Source organism: Monodon monoceros, unplaced genomic scaffold (genome assembly GCF_005190385.1).
Source record: "Monodon monoceros isolate NGI ecotype Baffin Bay Population unplaced genomic scaffold, NGI_Narwhal_1 Super_Scaffold_20, whole genome shotgun sequence".
Classification (NCBI taxonomy): Eukaryota; Metazoa; Chordata; class Mammalia; order Artiodactyla; family Monodontidae; genus Monodon; species Monodon monoceros.
This window is the reverse complement of record NW_021703777.1, coordinates 101,917,650-101,934,651: the sequence shown is the minus strand read 5'-3', so window position 1 is coordinate 101,934,651 and position 17,002 is coordinate 101,917,650. Positions and strand designations below refer to the sequence as shown.

The 17,002-nt window shown below is 34.8% G+C and overlaps 1 protein-coding gene across 1 annotated transcript in view; it reads left to right on the top strand.

The window, feature by feature from the left end:
- TACR3 (tachykinin receptor 3) overlaps window positions 1-17,002 on the top strand; it is a 61,070-nt gene that overhangs the window by 23,158 nt on the left and 20,910 nt on the right. The window contains exons 2-3 of the mRNA XM_029235610.1: window positions 1,551-1,739; window positions 3,491-3,641. Of these exons, the coding sequence (XP_029091443.1) occupies window positions 1,551-1,739; window positions 3,491-3,641 (340 nt within the window). The remainder of the gene's footprint in view (window positions 1-1,550; window positions 1,740-3,490; window positions 3,642-17,002) is intronic.

Below are 17,002 nucleotides of genomic sequence, written 5' to 3'. Positions count from 1 at the left end.
CTGTAAACCAAGGTACCATTTTATGATTACTTTTTTCATATCTAACATTCACTTTTGCCTAATAGCTGTCATACATAATAAATTAAGAGTACTTTCTTTAAGTAAATTACAACTAAAGTTAACGTTATGAATAGTAGGTAGATAAGTTCCAATATATCTACTGAATATCTAATTCTGCCTAATAGTTACAAAAGCAAAGAGCAGTAAACAAGTTAATGAATTACCCTTATTTTGAAATAGTTACATTCATAAGATTAAATGTTTTTGGTTTAAGTAATACTCATTCTTTGATAAAAATATTACCTTTGAAAAATTTTCATACATAAAAATATATTTGAGAAACACAAAATGGCCAATAGTAAAAATAATAAAATTAAATAAGAATGTGTTTTATTGATAGAAATGCCAAAATATAATTCATTTGGTGTATGTTATTTTCTACTCTGAGTATTAGCCATAATTTGGCAATTAGCCATTTTATCCAATTTAAATATGGAATTTAATTCTCCCAGACATATTCTTACTATTTTACCAAGTGCATAAAGCTTGACTTCTGTTACCATATTCAAACAGTTTCTAATTTCTCAAAAAGTTGCACTTTAGGGCTTCCCTGGTGGCGCAGTGGTTGAGAGTCCGCCTGCCGATGCAGGGGACACGGGTTCGTGCCCCGGTCCGGGAGGATCCCACCACAGCTGGGCCCGCGAGCCATGGCCATTGAGCCTGCGCGTCCGGAGCCTGTGCTCCGCAACGGGAGAGGCCCCAACAGTGAGAGGCCCGCGTACCGCAAAAAAAAAAAATAGTTGCACTCTAAAAATCATATGTAACTATTTTAGAGCCTTAAATATATTTTCCTATAACAATTATGTTATATATAGTTACATAGATAAATACTATGGAGATTTATATGATACAGTATGAATTCAATTTTAGAGGTAATAGGAAAGTATAGTCTCAGTCAAACTTGACTTATTCATCCTTATCTAAACCTGAACTTGTCTCTGGATGCTTTTAAATGGCATGTTGACAATATCCTTATGAGGGATTCCTCATTTTGTCAATCATGTAGACATTATCCATATTAGTTGTCTTGAATTTTCTTTTTAAAAAGTTAAACATACATAAGAAAAATGGAGGTCTTGGGGTACAGAATTCATATTTTTAAGCACTTAATACATATCTTTCCAATTCCATCCAGCAGACATATGAGTTCTGATAATGTGTTAGGCACAGCAGCAAATAATCAATACCTTTCACTTACATTATTTCTATTGATCGTTACTTCACCACTAAGAGAGGGGGGTTCTTATTTCTATTTTAAAAATAACGGAGTTCAAAAAGTTAAATAAGTGACAGGATAGGGTTTGAACCTTGATCTGCCTGATTCCTAAGACTATGCCATAATTATTCTATGCTGCCTTTATACAAGCAAAATCTTTTTCAGTTTGTTTACCAGAAGAGAGATAACCCTGGCCCCGGAAACTCCTCTGAAACTCATTTTAAACTCCATTAACAAGATAGCCAACAAAATGGTTTTGCTTGTTTTTATATAGGTATATGGCCATTATTGATCCCTTGAAGCCCAGACTGTCTGCCACTGCAACCAAGATTGTCATTGGAGGCATTTGGATTCTAGCATTTCTACTTGCCTTCCCTCAGTGTCTTTACTCCAAAACCAAAGTCATGCCGGGCCGTACTCTTTGCTATGTGCAATGGCCAGAAGGTCCCAAACAACATTTCACGTAAGTTAACGCTCTATTACAATTTTCAACTAAATGTGTTGAACACGTAATGAACTACAGGTTGGGAGCAACTATTACATAGATAAGCCATAGATATTTCCCTCAAGGGCTCACACATTACTTGGGAAAGAGACACGTAAAAATACTATACTACAATATGATATAGTCAATTAGTTCATATAAGTTACAAAGGTTTCTAACTGGAAAAATGTGAATACCTCTATGTGGGGTAGCTCTGGAGAGTTTCTGGAGGAACTGATAAGATCACTGGAAATGAAAGTGCAAAGGAAAGCCAGGTTGTTATCCACTGAGAAACGAGCCAGAAGGGAGGAACTGAAACCCAAAGGTGCAGATTGCTCTTTTAAGAAGACTGGCTGAAGGGAAAGGAAGTCTTAGTAGGTTCTTGGTTGTGTTCCTTTGTTTTAGCATTAAAGAAACTTAAGCACTAGGTTAGAAAGGAAATAGGAATGCTATATGATAGAATTTGATATTTCATAATTTGAACCCACCTTAAGAAAAGCAAATGAAAAAAACATAATTGTTCAATTGTTTGCATTTTGGGTTTTATGCTGACCATTTAAATTTTGTTTCAAAAAATTCTTATTTAGTGAACTATTTTTTCCTTTAAAAATAACAAATGATGCAAATACAGTGATCATCTTTTAAAGCAGCCATTTTATCAAACTCTGCTCCACTCAGCGTGCAGACTTTTAAAGAAAAACATTAAGAAGTACTTATTAAAGGAAAAGCAGGCAGCAGTTATGAAACTGAGGACTGCATCTATCCATTATATACTATTAATAATTCTTAGGTTGTATGATAACAAAATTAATTTAATCAAAATAATAAAATTAAATAATTTTTGACTTAATTCCCCATTGACTTAGTTAATACTTAATAAGCTATCAGGGTACAGAAATCAAGAAGATTTAAGATTCCCTTTACCAAAAAAAAAAAACAAAAAAAAACTGGGATTGAGAAGACTAGCATGCCAAGCTCTTTAATTACCTTAAAGCCTTCATAAGATAGTAGAAGCCACCCAAAAGTTTATACAAATTCTAATTTGGCTATTATGTTATTGGTTGCCCTTCTAGTCCTCCCTAATTGCATCCTGATAATTTTTATTGAAAGCTATGAAATCCCAAAATTTAGTTGTAATTTATAGTATAATAATTTTGATGTGACTAACACACCTGTATATTATTTACCAAATTTAATGATGCAATCAAATGTACCATGACTTTGGAAAAATGCCAGTGTGACTCAGAGCATCTAGTCACATTTTCTTCATTTGGTTGAAGAATGATTTATTTCAAATATGACTGATGTTGTAGGATATATGTAATAGTTTTACATAGGAGAAAATATGTCAATTCATCAGTTTAATATGTCCCATCTCTTTTCCTCCGATTATACATTTAATTAGGTTAGCTCAATGACTACCAAGCAGAGAAAAGGCATTCATCCTGAGCTTCTATGCAAGGGAGAACGTGTGTAGTTTAAATGAGCACTACAGTTCAGCTATAGTTTTCATACACGAAGTAAAGATTGACAAAGATCAACTGGTAGCATCTGGATGATTGTAAGTGACAATAGCATAGTACTGTGATGGGTTTGTGAAATGAGGACTTAGAGAAAATGTGGGAATAATCTTTGGCATGTTCAATTATGACTTAAAATGGAATGAATTCAAAGTCTTACTATTTCATTTCAATACGCTCTTCAGCATATATTTTTCTTATTTCTTACAGTTACCATATTATTGTTATTATACTGGTTTACTGTTTCCCATTGCTCATCATGGGTATCACATACACCATTGTTGGAATCACTCTCTGGGGAGGAGAGATCCCAGGGGACACCTGTGACAAGTATCATGAGCAGCTAAAGGCTAAAAGGAAGGTACTGTTTCATATAATTTATCCAGCATTTGTGTGAAGAGAAGGGAAAAAACCTAGTTATGGCATTTTAATATAATATGATTTGATGCTTGACTCCTACTTTTTTCCTGTTTTTTTTCATCAATTTTTAATTTTACTTTCCTTTTATCTTGTATAAGCCACTGGCCATGTACAATATCAGTCTGGGATATTGTTACTTCCTTACAGAAAGACTTTTTATTACCTTTTGCAGAGCATTCTTAATTACACCACGTGAAACTTCTGAAATTTCACTGTAGGAGTCCCAGTGGATTGTATTTCTGCAGCTCTAGCTATCTTTGTCCTTTATTGAACAGAATGCCTCTGATGTACTATATAGTCTTTCAGAAGTTTCATTTATCCCACATGCCGCGGAGCAACTAAGCCTGTGTGCTACAACTACTGAGTCTGTGCTCTAGAGCCGGCGAGCCACAGCTACTGAGCCCGTGTGCCACAGCTACTGAAGCCCATGCGCCTTGAGCCTGTGCTCCACAACAAGAGAAGCCACTGCAATGAGAAGCCCGCACACCACAATAAAGAGTAGGCCCCACTCGCCGCAACTATAGAAAGCCTGCACATGGCAATGAAGACTCAACACAGCCAAAAATAAATAAATAAATAAATGTGTTTAAAAAAATGTATATTATCATCCAGGTATAAAACCAACATTTTAGTAGTAGATTTTCTAGGGAAATTAAAGTCAAAAACCATGAACTTATCTTTTTAAGTATCTGTCATGTATAACACAATATTTCCCCAACAAAGAAAAATAAATATTGTAAGCACTTTTATATAGAAGTTCCTAATTTTTTACCAAGTATTTTTCATTAAGATATTTTGAGAAAAGTTTGTATTTTGGCTGATAAATCAAAGAACACCATTAGAACACACCTGCTTGTCATACTGCTGAAATTATATAAATAGTTTAATTAATCAGGATATAATGAAAATTTATCCAACTGGGTATTTCAAAACCCCATTGTCTTAAAGGAAAATAACTAAAATCAAAACAAAGTCAAAAACACCTAAAATTTATAACAGATATGAATAATATTATCATGAAATACTTCTAATTGAAGCAGTGAAGTGTAAAGAAAACTAATAGCTGTTCGTTCCCTCTCTCTAACTTCTGCCCCACCGGGGATACAACTTGCAATTGGGTGTACCGCCTACCTCTAAGCTTTGCATTGATCGCAAATGTCACTTGCTTTGATTAAATCTTCTTCCTAAGTGGCAGTGGATAGGAATTATTTTGAAAAGCCTAGAAAAGTTTCTGTGTATTCCTTTCTAGTTTGCTACAGTACTTGAGAAGTGGAAGTGTTTATTTCTTTCGAAAAATATAAGAAAAGATAGCACTTTAGGAGGAAATATCTGCAGCCCTTTAGTGCATGGCAATCACTTGAAAAGATTCCTCTATGGATTACCCATTAATATTTCTCATGCTGCAATTACAGGTGCAGGGAAGATTGCAACCAAGTTTACACAATGTGGGTTTCTCAAAGGAAAATTAAGTTTAGCATATGAAATCAATAACAAGTGCTACACCATCAACATAGAGAAATTTGTTGCATTTCTATACACTAATAGCAAACTTTCAGAAAGAGAAATTAAGAAAACAATAACACTTACAATTGCATCAAAAAGAATAAAATATCTAGGAATAAGCTTAACCAAGGAGGTGAAACACCCATACACTGAAAACAATGAGACAGTGATGAAAGAAATTGAAGAAGACACAAATAAATGGAAAGATGTTTTGTGTTCATGGATTGGAAGAATTAATATTGTTAAGATGCTCATAGTACCTAAAGCAATCTATAGATTCAATGCAATTCCTATCAAAATTCTAATAGCATTTTTCACAGAAATAGAACAAATAATTATAAAATTTGTATGGAACCACATACAAACACTGAATAGCCAAACCAATCTTGAGAAAGAAAAACCAAGCTGAAGGCAGCATGCTTCCTGATTTCAAACTATATTACAGAGCTATAGTAATTAAAACAGTATGGTATTGGCATAAAAACAAACGCATTTATCAATGGAACAGAATAGAACCCAGAAAAGAACCCACACATATATGCTCAAGAAATTTACAACAAAGGGGCCAAGAATATACAATGGGGAAAGGACAGTCTCTTCAATAAATGGTGTTGAGAAAACTGGACAGCAACATATAAAAGAATGAACCCGGACCACTATCTTACAATTTTCAATACTTCAGAACATGCTCTTGTGAGAATAGTATCAATTATTGTCAATTTTATAAAATCACTCTTTATATGGATAGATTACATTAAATCAAACTCTTCTAGTGGTTTCATAATATGTTTGTTGTGTAAAATTTAAATGTAGCTGAAGTTTATTTATGTAAGTTGTGGAATGAGACTCCAGTATTATTTTCTAGATGTTTTCCTGTTATATCTACCTCCATTTATTGAGTAACCCATCTTTTTCAACACTAACTTAAAATGATACAATTATCATATTCTAAGTTCTCCAATGTGTTTGAGGCTCAGTCTCTTTTCTACTCTGTTTTATCTGGCAGTTCATGCATTATCACCATACTGGTTAAATTAATGAAGCTTTATATGTACTTTAATATCTGATAGGGCAACTCTTCACCTCTATTTACTCTTTTTTTTCCCAGAATTTTCTCAGTGATTCTTGTTTATTTTTACATATAAAAATTCATAAAATCCTTTTGTTTAGTTAAAAATGATTTTTTGTTTATGGAATTCGATTATATTTAAACTTTGAGAGAATTGGAAAATACATATTCAGAGAAATATAGAATGGGTTGATGAATGGATAAACAAATGGCATTCTTTTATGTTACTCTTAGACAATTTAATGTAATGAATGGGAACAGAGACTCTTATTCAGTGTGCCAAGTTCAAATGCTGACTCTGGCACATACCTTGGGGAATATAGCCTATCTGAGCCTCAGAGAGGTTACAATCCCTATAAGCTGAAATGAAAATAATAATAATGCATATACTATGTGGCTGTATAGGGATTAAATGAGGCAATACTTGTTAGGTACTTCAAAAAGTGCCTGGCACATAGAACTGTTCTCAGTAAATGGTACCCGTTACTTTAGGCACTTTACTGTAAATATATATGTCAGTACTGTGAAGATAAGAAAGCATCATGTGGTAGAAAAGTAAAGAGGTATAAAACTGGCCATTTATCTTTTTAAACATAATATTGACCTACATTTTACAGTGAGTCACAGTTTCTAAATAACTCTCACATGAATATTATTTAATTCTCACAGTATCTATGTGATTTTTTTCTTGTTTTACATAAAAATGAAATTGAATCTCAAACTCACAAAATTAATATGTAGCAGAACTTGGACTTGAATCCTGGACAAAAGTTTTTAGAGTTGAGTTCTTTTAGAGAACTTGCTCAAAGGACCAGGTTTCAGAAGGATACTTTACATCTGAGTATTTATATTATACAAGTTGTATTCTCATACATAGACTGTACTAATCTTCACAATATCCCCAGGAGGTAAGCCTAGTGGAAACTATTTTCTTCCATTTTTAACAAATCAGGAAACTCAAGCTCTTTTACCTTGCTTAAGTAGTTCTTAATGTAGACTTAAATAGTCTTAACTAGACTGTTTGAATAATTGAAATTTCACTTATCTCAACAATATATCATTTAATATCCATTTACAATTCTTCAGTTTATAATTAAACCTCATTTAAAAATAAGTTCAAGTACTGTTAGAGTATACAAAAAAATAGAGGAGGAAAGAATAAGGTACTTTAAAATTAGGTTAGGTTAAATTAAAATGATGGTTGGTAATGTCCCTAAGAAATGTGGGGCATTTTACCACAGGTAAATTCCCAAATCTGTTGTAGACTACTGAAGAGAAGTGCTGTACTCACTATTGTCTCCTCAGTGCGTAGCATAATGATTTCTGGATGGTGAATTAATAAATAATTGAAAGAATAAAGTTTTGTGAATCAGCTGCACTCTCATTTTATACATAAGAAAATGCAGTCATGTGATGTGACTTGCTAAAGGTCAAAAATGTTTAAACGGAGAACTAGTTCTGGAAATTAGGCTTCCTGAGTTCCAACCTGATACTCTGCCCCTAGACTCAGCACAGAGAGGAAAGATTTTAGTCTGAATCTTCAGGACAAAGTTCATGTCTTCAGGATTAAATTATATCCTCAGGACCAAAAATGAGGTCTACTTATCTATTGCTGAATAAATGAAACTGTTCTTGAAAGTTTTCCATATTTTGTTAAATAAAAATATTTCTTAGCCCTGCCACTAGTAAAATAATATAGGACTCTCCCCATTATAGATTATTGATATAGTATTCCAGTAAACAAAAATTTCATGTTAGTAAAAAGAATTTACACCATGCATATACTTTTGTTTTTACAAGGGTTTTCTATATCAGTTTGCTAGATGTCAACACATGTATTTTGTGATCAATAAATGGGTGTTAATTATTGGTGATAATGATTATATTAATTAAAAAAATTCATTGGAGTATAGCTGCTTTACAATGTTGTGTTAGTTTCTGCTGTACAGCAAAGTGAATCAGTTATACATAAACATATATCCACTCTTTTTCAGATTCCCTTCCCATTTAGGTCACCACACAGCACTGAGTAGAGTTCCCTGTGCTATACAGTAGGCTATCATTACAGTAGGCTGTCCATTTTATATATAGTAGTGTATGTCAATCCCAATCTCACAATTCATCCCACTCCCCTCACTCCCCTTGGTAACCATAAGTTTGATTTCTACATCTGTGACTCTATTTCTGCTTTGCAAATAAGTTCATCTGTACCATTTTCTTAGATTCCACATATAAGCCACATTATGCGATATTTGTCTTTCTCTTTCTGACTTACTTCACTCTGTATGACAATCTCTAGGTCAATCCATGTCACTGCAAATGGCATTATTTCAGTCCTTTTTATGGCTGAGTAATATTCCATCATATATATATGTACCACATCTTCTTTATCCATTCCTCTGTTGATGGACATTCAGGTTGTTCCATATCATGGCTATTGTAAATAGTGCTGCAATAAACATTGGGGTGCATGTTTCTTTTTGAATTATGGTTTTCTCTGGGTATATGCCAGGAGTGGGATTGATGGGTCATATGGTAGTTCTATTTTTAGTTTTTTGAGGAACCTCCATACTATTCTCCATAGTGGCAGTACCAATTTACATTCCCACCAACAGTGCAAGAGGGTTCCCTTTTCTCTACACCCTCTCCATCATTCATTATTTGTAGATTTTTTGATGAAGGCCATTCTGACAGGTGTGAGGTGATACCTCATCGTAGTTGTGATTTGTATTTCTCTAGTAATGAGCGATCTTGAGCATCTTTTCATACATTTTTTGACCATATGTATGTCTTCTTTGGAGAAATGTCTATTTAGATTTTCTGCCCATTGTTTGATTGGGTTGTTTGTTTTTGTGACATTGAGCTGCATGAGCTGTTTGTATATTTTGGAGATTAATCCCTTGTCGGTTACTTCGTTTGCAAATATTTCCTCCCATTCTGAGGGTTGTCTTTTCATCTTGTTTATGGTTTCCTTTCTTGTTTATGGTTTCCTTTGTTGTGTAAAAATTTGAAGTTTAATTAGGCCCCATATTTTATTTTTGTTTTTAGTTTCATTACTTAGGAGGTGGATCAAAAAAGATCTTGCTGTGATTTATGTCAAAGAGTGTTCTGGCTATGATTTCCTCTAAGCGTTTTATAGTATCCAGCCTTACATTTAGGTCTTTAATCCATTTTTAGTTTATTTTTGCATATGGTGTTAGGGAGTGTTCTAATTTCATTCTTTTGCACCTAGCTGTCCTGTTTTCCCAGCACCACTTATTGAAGAGACTGTCTTTTCTCGATTGTATATTCTTGCCTCTTTTGTTGTGGATTAGGTGTTCATAGGTGCGTGGGTTTATCTCTGGACTTTCTATCCTGTTCCATTGATCTATATTTCTGTTTTTGTGCCAGTATCATACTGTTTTAATTACTGTAGCTTTGTAGTGTAGTCTGAAGTCAGGGAGCCTGATTTCTCAGGCTCCATTCTTCTTTTTCAAGATTGCTTTGGCTATTCAGGGTCTTTTGTGTTTCCAAACAAATTGTAAATTTTTTTGCTCTAATTCTGTGAAAAATGCCATTGGTAATTTGATACGGATTGTGTGGAATCTGTAGATTGCTTTGGGTAATATAGTCATTTCCACATTATTGATTCTTCCAATCCAAGAACATGGCATATCTCTCCATCTGTTTGTATCATCTTTGATTTCTTTCATCAGTATCTAGTAGTTTTCTGAGTACAGTTCTTTTGCCTTCTTAGGTAGGTTTATTCCTAGGTATTTTATTCTTATTGGTGTGATGGTAAATGGGATTGTTTCCTTAATTTCTCTTTCTGATCTTTTGTTGTTAGTATATAGTAATGCAAGAGATTTCTGTGTATAAATTTTGTATCCTGCAACTTTACCAAATTCCTTGATGAGCTATAGTATTTTTCTGGTAGCATCTTTAAGATTTTCTATGTATAGTATCATGTCATCTGCAAACAGTGACAATTTTAGTTCTTATTTTCTAGTTTGGATTCCTTTTATTTCTTTCTCTTCTCTGATAGCCATGGCTAGGACTTATAAAACTATGCCAAATAAAAGTGGTGAGTGGACATCCTTGTCTTGTTCCTGATCTTAGAGGAAATATTTCAGCTTTTCACCATTGGGTATGATGTAGGGTTGTCACATATGGCCTTTATTATGTTGATGTAGGTTCCCTCTATGCCCACTTTCTGGAGAGTTTTAATCATAAATTGGTGTTAAAAGTTGTCAAAAGCTTTTTCTGCATTTATTAAGATGATTATATGGTTTTTATTCTTCAGTTTGTTAATGTGGTGTATCACATTGATTTGCGTATATTGAAGAATCCTTGCATCCCTGGGATAAATCCCACTTGATCATGGTGTATGATCCTTTAAATGTGTTGTTGGATTCTGTTTGCTAGTATTTTGTTGAGGATTTTTGCATCTATGTTCATCCGTGGTATCGGCCTGTTGTTTTCTTTTTTTGTGATATCTTTGTCTGTTTTTGGTATCAGGGTGATGGTGGCCTTGTAGAATGAGTTTGGGAGTGTTCCTGCCTCTGCAATATTTGGAAAAGTTTCAGAAGGGTAGGTGTTAACTCTTCTCTAAATGTTTGATAGAATTTGCCTGTGCAGCCGTCTGGTTCTGGGCTTTTGTTTGTTGGACATTTTTAAATCACACTTTCAATTTGAGTGCTTGTGACTGGTCTGTTCATATTTTCTGTTTCTTTCTGGTTCAGTCTTGGAAGGTTGTGCCTTTCTAGGAATTTGTCCATTTCTCCATTTATCACTGTATAGTTGCTTATAATAGTCTCTTATGTTCTTTGTATTTCTGTGGTATCCATTGTAATTTCTCCTTTTTCATTTCTAATTTTGATTTGAGACCACTCCCTTTTTTTCTTGATGAGTGTGGCTAAAGATTTATCAACTTTGTTTATCTTCTCAAAGAACCAGCTTTCAGTTTCACTGATCTTTGCTACTGTTTTCTTTGTCTCTATTTCATTTATTTCTGCTCTGATATTTATGATTTCTTTCCTTCTACTAACTTTGGGTTCTCTCTGTTCTTCTTTTTCTAGTAGCTTTAGGTATAAGGTTAGGTCGTTTATTTGAGATTTTTCTTGTTTCTTAAGGTAAGATTGTATTGCTATAAACTTCCCTCTTAGAACTGTTTTTGCTGTTTCGCATAGATCTAGGATCGATGTTTTCATTGTCATTTGTCTCTAGGTATTTTTTTATTTCCTCTTTGATTTCCTCAGTGACCCATTGGTTATTTAATAACATATTGGTTAGCCTCCATGTGTTTGTGTTTTTTATAGATTGTTTCCTGTAATTGAGTTCTAACCTCTGAGCGTTGTGGTCAGACAAGGTGCTTCATATGATTTCAATTTTCTTAAATTTATCAAGGCTTGATCTGTGACCCAAGATGTGATCTATCCTGGAAAATGTTCCATGTGCACTTGAGAAGAAAGTGTATTCTGCTGCTTTCAAATGGAATGCCCTGTAAATATCAGTTAAGTCTATTTGGTCTAATGTGTCATTTAAGGCTGTGTTTCCTTATTAATTTTCTGTCCATTGGTGTAAGTAGGGTGTTAAAGTCCCCCACTATTATTGTGTTACTGTTGATTTCCCCTTTTACGGCTGTTACCATTTGCCTTATATATTGAGGTGCTCCTATGCTGCATACATAAATATTTACAATTTAGTATCTTCTTCTTGGATTGATCCCTTGATCATTATGTAGTGACCTTCCTTGTCTCTTGTATCAGTCTTTATTTTCAAGTCTATTTTGTCTGATATGAATATTGCTACTCTGGCTTTCTTTTGATTTCCATTTGCATGGAATATCTTTTTCCATCCCTTCATTTTCAGTCTGTATGTATCCCTAGGTCTGAAGTGGGTTTCTTGTAGACAGCCTATATAGGACCTTGTTTTTGTATCCATTCAGTCAAAGTCTTTTGGTTTGAGCATTTAATCCATTTACATTTAAGGTAATTATTGATATGTAGTTCTATTGCCAATTTCTTAATTGTTTTGGGTTTGTTTTTGTAGGTGTTTTTTCTTCCTTTCCTCTTTTGTTCTCTTTGCTTGTGATCTGATGACCATCTTTAGTGTTGTGTTTGGGCTGCTTTTTCTTTTTTGTGTGTGTATCTATTGTAGTTTTTTGGTTTGTGTTTTCCATGAGGTTTTGAAAAAGCAGTCTATATATATACAAGGTTGTTTTAAGTTGCTGGTCTCTTCATTTCAAATGCAATTCCCATTTCCAACTTCTCTTCTCACTGTTGCTGATTTTAATATATTTTTTATGGATGATTTCCAGCCTTTACTGTATGTTTGCCTTTACCAGTTAGCTTTCCCATTTGTGATTTTCTTGTTTCTAGTTGTGGTCTCTTTGAAGTTTTTTTTTCCCTGCCTAGAGAACTTCCTTTAGCATTTGTTGTAGGGCTGGTTTGGTGGTGCTGAGTTCTCTTAGCTTTTGCTTGTCTGTAAAGCTTTTGATTTCTCCATTGAATCTGAATGACAGCCTTGCTGTGTAGAGTGTTCTTGGTTGTATGTTTTTCCCTTTCATTACATTAAACATATCCTGACACTCCCTCCTGGCTTGCAGAGTTTGTGCTGAAAAGTCATCTGATAACCTTATGGGGATTCCCTTGTATGTGATTTGTTGCTTTCCCTTGTTGTTTTTAATATTTTTTCTTTGCATTTAATTTTTGTTAGTTTGATGAATATGTATCTCGGCATGTTCCTTCTTGGGTTTATCCTGTATGGGACTCTCTGTGCCTCCTGGACTTGGGTGACTATTTCCTTTTCCACATTAGGGAAGTTTTTGACTATAATCTCTTCAAATATTTTCTCAGGCCCTTTCTCTTTCTCTTCTTCTTCTGGGACTTCTGTAATTCAAATGTTCTTGTGTTTGATGTTGTCGCATAGGTCTCTGAGACTGTCCTTTTTTCTTTATTCTGTTCCATGGCAGTGATTTCCACCATTTTGTCTTCCAGCTCACTTATCCATTCTTCTGCCTCAGTTATTCTGCTATTGATTCCTTCTAGAGTATTTTTCATTTCAGTTATTGTATTGTTCATCTCTGTTTGTTTATTCTTTAGTTCTTCTAGGTCTTCATTAAACATTTGTTGCATCTTCTCAATCCATGCGTCCATTCTTTTTCCGAGATCTTGGATCATCTTTACTATCATTATTCTGAATTCTTTTTCAGGTCGATTGACTATCTCCTCTTTGTTTAGTTGTTCTGTAGGTTTTTATCTTGCTCCTTCATCTGCAACTGATTTCTCTGTCATCTCATTTTGTCTAACTTTTTGTGTTTATGGTATCTTTCCACAGCCTGCAGGATCACAGTTCCTCTTGCTTCTGGTTTCTGCCCCCTGGTGGGTGAGCTGGATATTGAGCTGGGCCTCCCCTTTGCTCTGTGGTTGTCACTGCCCTGTCAGGGGTATGGTGTGCTCCCTAGTTGTTGAAGTAGAGGCCCTGAGATATGCTTCTTAGCTGTGTTTCTGATCTGTGATGCAAGGTAGGCAGGATTGAAGTACTCCCACTGGGAGAGAATCCTCTGAGTATTCCTCCTCTGGGGTTGTTCACCTGTGAGTGTGCTCTGTTGTGTCCCCTTTCATGCTTTGTGCAGGCTCATAAAGTACACTGTTGTTGGCACTGCTGTCAGTCCCACCTTAACCTTGGGTATGCTGGCAGATGGTCCTGGTGACTCACAGGTCAAATACTCACGGTATTTTGCCGTTCCATCTTTACATAATCTTTGCAACAAGGGACAGTGCAGTCCTTAAAAGTGCCTAGAATGACACCTGTCTGCCCCCCACATAGTGCTCTATAAGTGATTCTGACTCTTGATTTTGTATGACAGCTAGTTCCCGATAACCTACTGTTTTCATTTACCATTATTCATATGACCCAGATTTTAAGTAACTTCATATATATAATTTTTTTTCATTTTCATGTATCCTGAATGACAAATGTAAATTTTGCTGAGGATTTTGTACATTAGCCCAAAGGGAGAATTTGCCTCTCAGAACATAAAACTCTTTTGTCATTTCTTTACAAGTCAGCTCCCAGGCAATTGTATGTGTCTCTCTCTCCCTCTTCACCTTTCCTTCTTGCAGCCTCTACTTGATCCATTTCTCTGCCTCAGAAAGCCTATTCACCCATTATTTTTCAAGACAAATCCAGCACAGTTCCTATAATCCAAACTGTAGCACAGATCCTATGATTCAAATAATTCCAAACTTGCAATCCCCACCTACATCCGTTACCCTTCTCAGCAAACGCAATATTCTCCATAGACCCAATTTCACTCTCCTTCAAGTCAGGAGAGGATTATAAATAGAAAACTAATGTTGTTGTTGTTGTTATTGTTGTTTCTGTCACACCAGGTTGCACATGAACCCTTTATGCATGTGATCTAATTACTTGCTCCAAGTCTTTTCAGATGTCTTTCTGCTACTGTTTTCATTTTTATTTCACTTCTAAAAAGATTTCAGAGAGACTTTCACCTCTACTACTTTGCTTAAGTAGTAGATCCCCCAAAGGACTATGATTCTCTGTACTTCTATGTGCTTCACGCAGTGTATTTCCAAACTTATGGATTTTTAAAATTATTTGTATTTCTCCCAAACCTGTTTTTAACCTGTTTTTATTTGGAAATATTTATATTGGTGAAATAATATACTGTAAGTAGTTCTTACCTTTGGACTCTCAGATATTAGCGTCAGATTATTTCTGCCTTATTATTTCATCATTCTCCAACATGATCTGAAATGAAAATTATATAAAGTCTCTGAAATAGAAATTCCTAAAGCCTTTTTCCATGGCCATCTAAGCCCAGATGAAAAGAATGATTTTCACCGACACCTTAAAGGAACACATACATGCCTCACATATTAAATCTGTAAAGGAAAAAAGCATCCTAAAAGAACTGAAAACAATGGACAGAATAGTAGTTGCAAAACCAAGGGAATAGGAACTCCAGTAATAATTAGAATAAACAACAAGTCCTTCAAACGCTACCCATGCTGATTAAAAAGCAGAAGATCAAGTATTAGATAATAGTTCCCTTCATACACAGTGCCTCAAGGAAATTGAAAACTAATGACTGGTGACAATAAGTTTGTATGCCACACTTAATCCAGTTTGAACAAGAGAGAGTGTTCAATTTTAGACAAGGCTTCATGGAGAACTAGAAGACACTTTTTCTTTCACTTGACTGAGAATACAAGCCAGGTCTCCATCATTACAATACCTGGAACATTAAAATCTAACTTCTAGACATAAGATTTCATGAGGCATCTCCTGGAACATTTCATTATCAGACCACATATTTTCACTAGGAATTATTCAGTACAGTGAGCACAAACTCCAGTGTTTTGAGGCAATAAATAAATCAGCTTACATTTACTTAAGGATCATCTGTAATACAATGAATGGGAGATCTTAGACCTTACAATTCCATTTCTATTGCTCTCTTATCTTTTTCCTATAAGTTATCTGAGAATTTAGGCAGCTTTGAGCACATGATTCAGAGGTAAAGGTGTATACCCATACCTTCTTCAAGTCTCATAGCCTGAGATGGGAGGCATAGTTCAGGGACATTTTGCTGTGATGATCTCAGTTCTTAATGTATATAAGGCATATCAATGGCTACTCTGTTATATTCTGTGATAACAAACCAAAAAATTTTGTTATAAGCAAAAGGGACTATTTTCCAGACATGAATTTACTAATGGTATTTTAAAATTTTAGAGGAAAGTCACAAAATCTCTGTCTTTGGGTGATTTAACAGTACAGATCAGATTCTCATTTCTCTGAAATGGAGCAGTTTTTTCATACAACTAAAGTACCAAGTTATACTAGTTGAGGGGAAAAGCGGGGAAAAGCTTATAGCTTTATTTATATTAACTTTAAGTAGTAGGAGAGAGAATTAATCTATTCATTTTTGAATCCTTTATCCAAGAAAATTGTAGGTATACTCCAATTTGAGAGCAGGTAGATCTAGCAAATGACCTCACAACATTCCCATCGATCATTTTTCCCTACGATTCATTTTGATTAAAACTTTAATATGCACTTCATTTTATTTTTGTAAGTGTGATTCCCTAAAGCTGATGAATATCCTTCCCCAGTCACGTTGATACTGGTCTCTTCCAGGTCTAATTGTTCTTACAACTGAGCTCCACGTTTTCACAACAACACAGCTCTTCTGCAGTATTATATTTGGATTCACTTCAATGCAGGGATGGGGGTTCAAGTGGCCACAGACTGCTGACTAGGCTCACTGTCTGCACACCTCATCCAGCTACTGCTATCTTCCTCTGATCACTGTCTTCTTATGTTTTTCATCAATACATTACCTGTGTTCTAGATCCTGGGCACCTCCTTCTCAAGAGTAGTCATCCCTCAATTAAACCATCTCCCTTCTGAACCATGACCTCTTTCACTTCACTATAATTCTCTTCCAAAATGTAAGCATACTCACATCTCTTCCATCTTGTGTTGTTTACATTTGCTTTCTCCTCTTGTTTACCAATCTTTTGCTCCTCTTGTTAATGCTTTGTGACTTCCAACATATCATTCTGCTGAAACTGCCCTTGACAAAGATACCTGTGCCTTCTTTGTTGTAAATTCATTGGATACATTCAGTCCTTGATCAGATTGACACAGTAGATACCTTTTCATCACTCACCACTTGAGAAGCCTCTCCTTCCATGGAATTTGCCTCCTTTCTCTCTGCA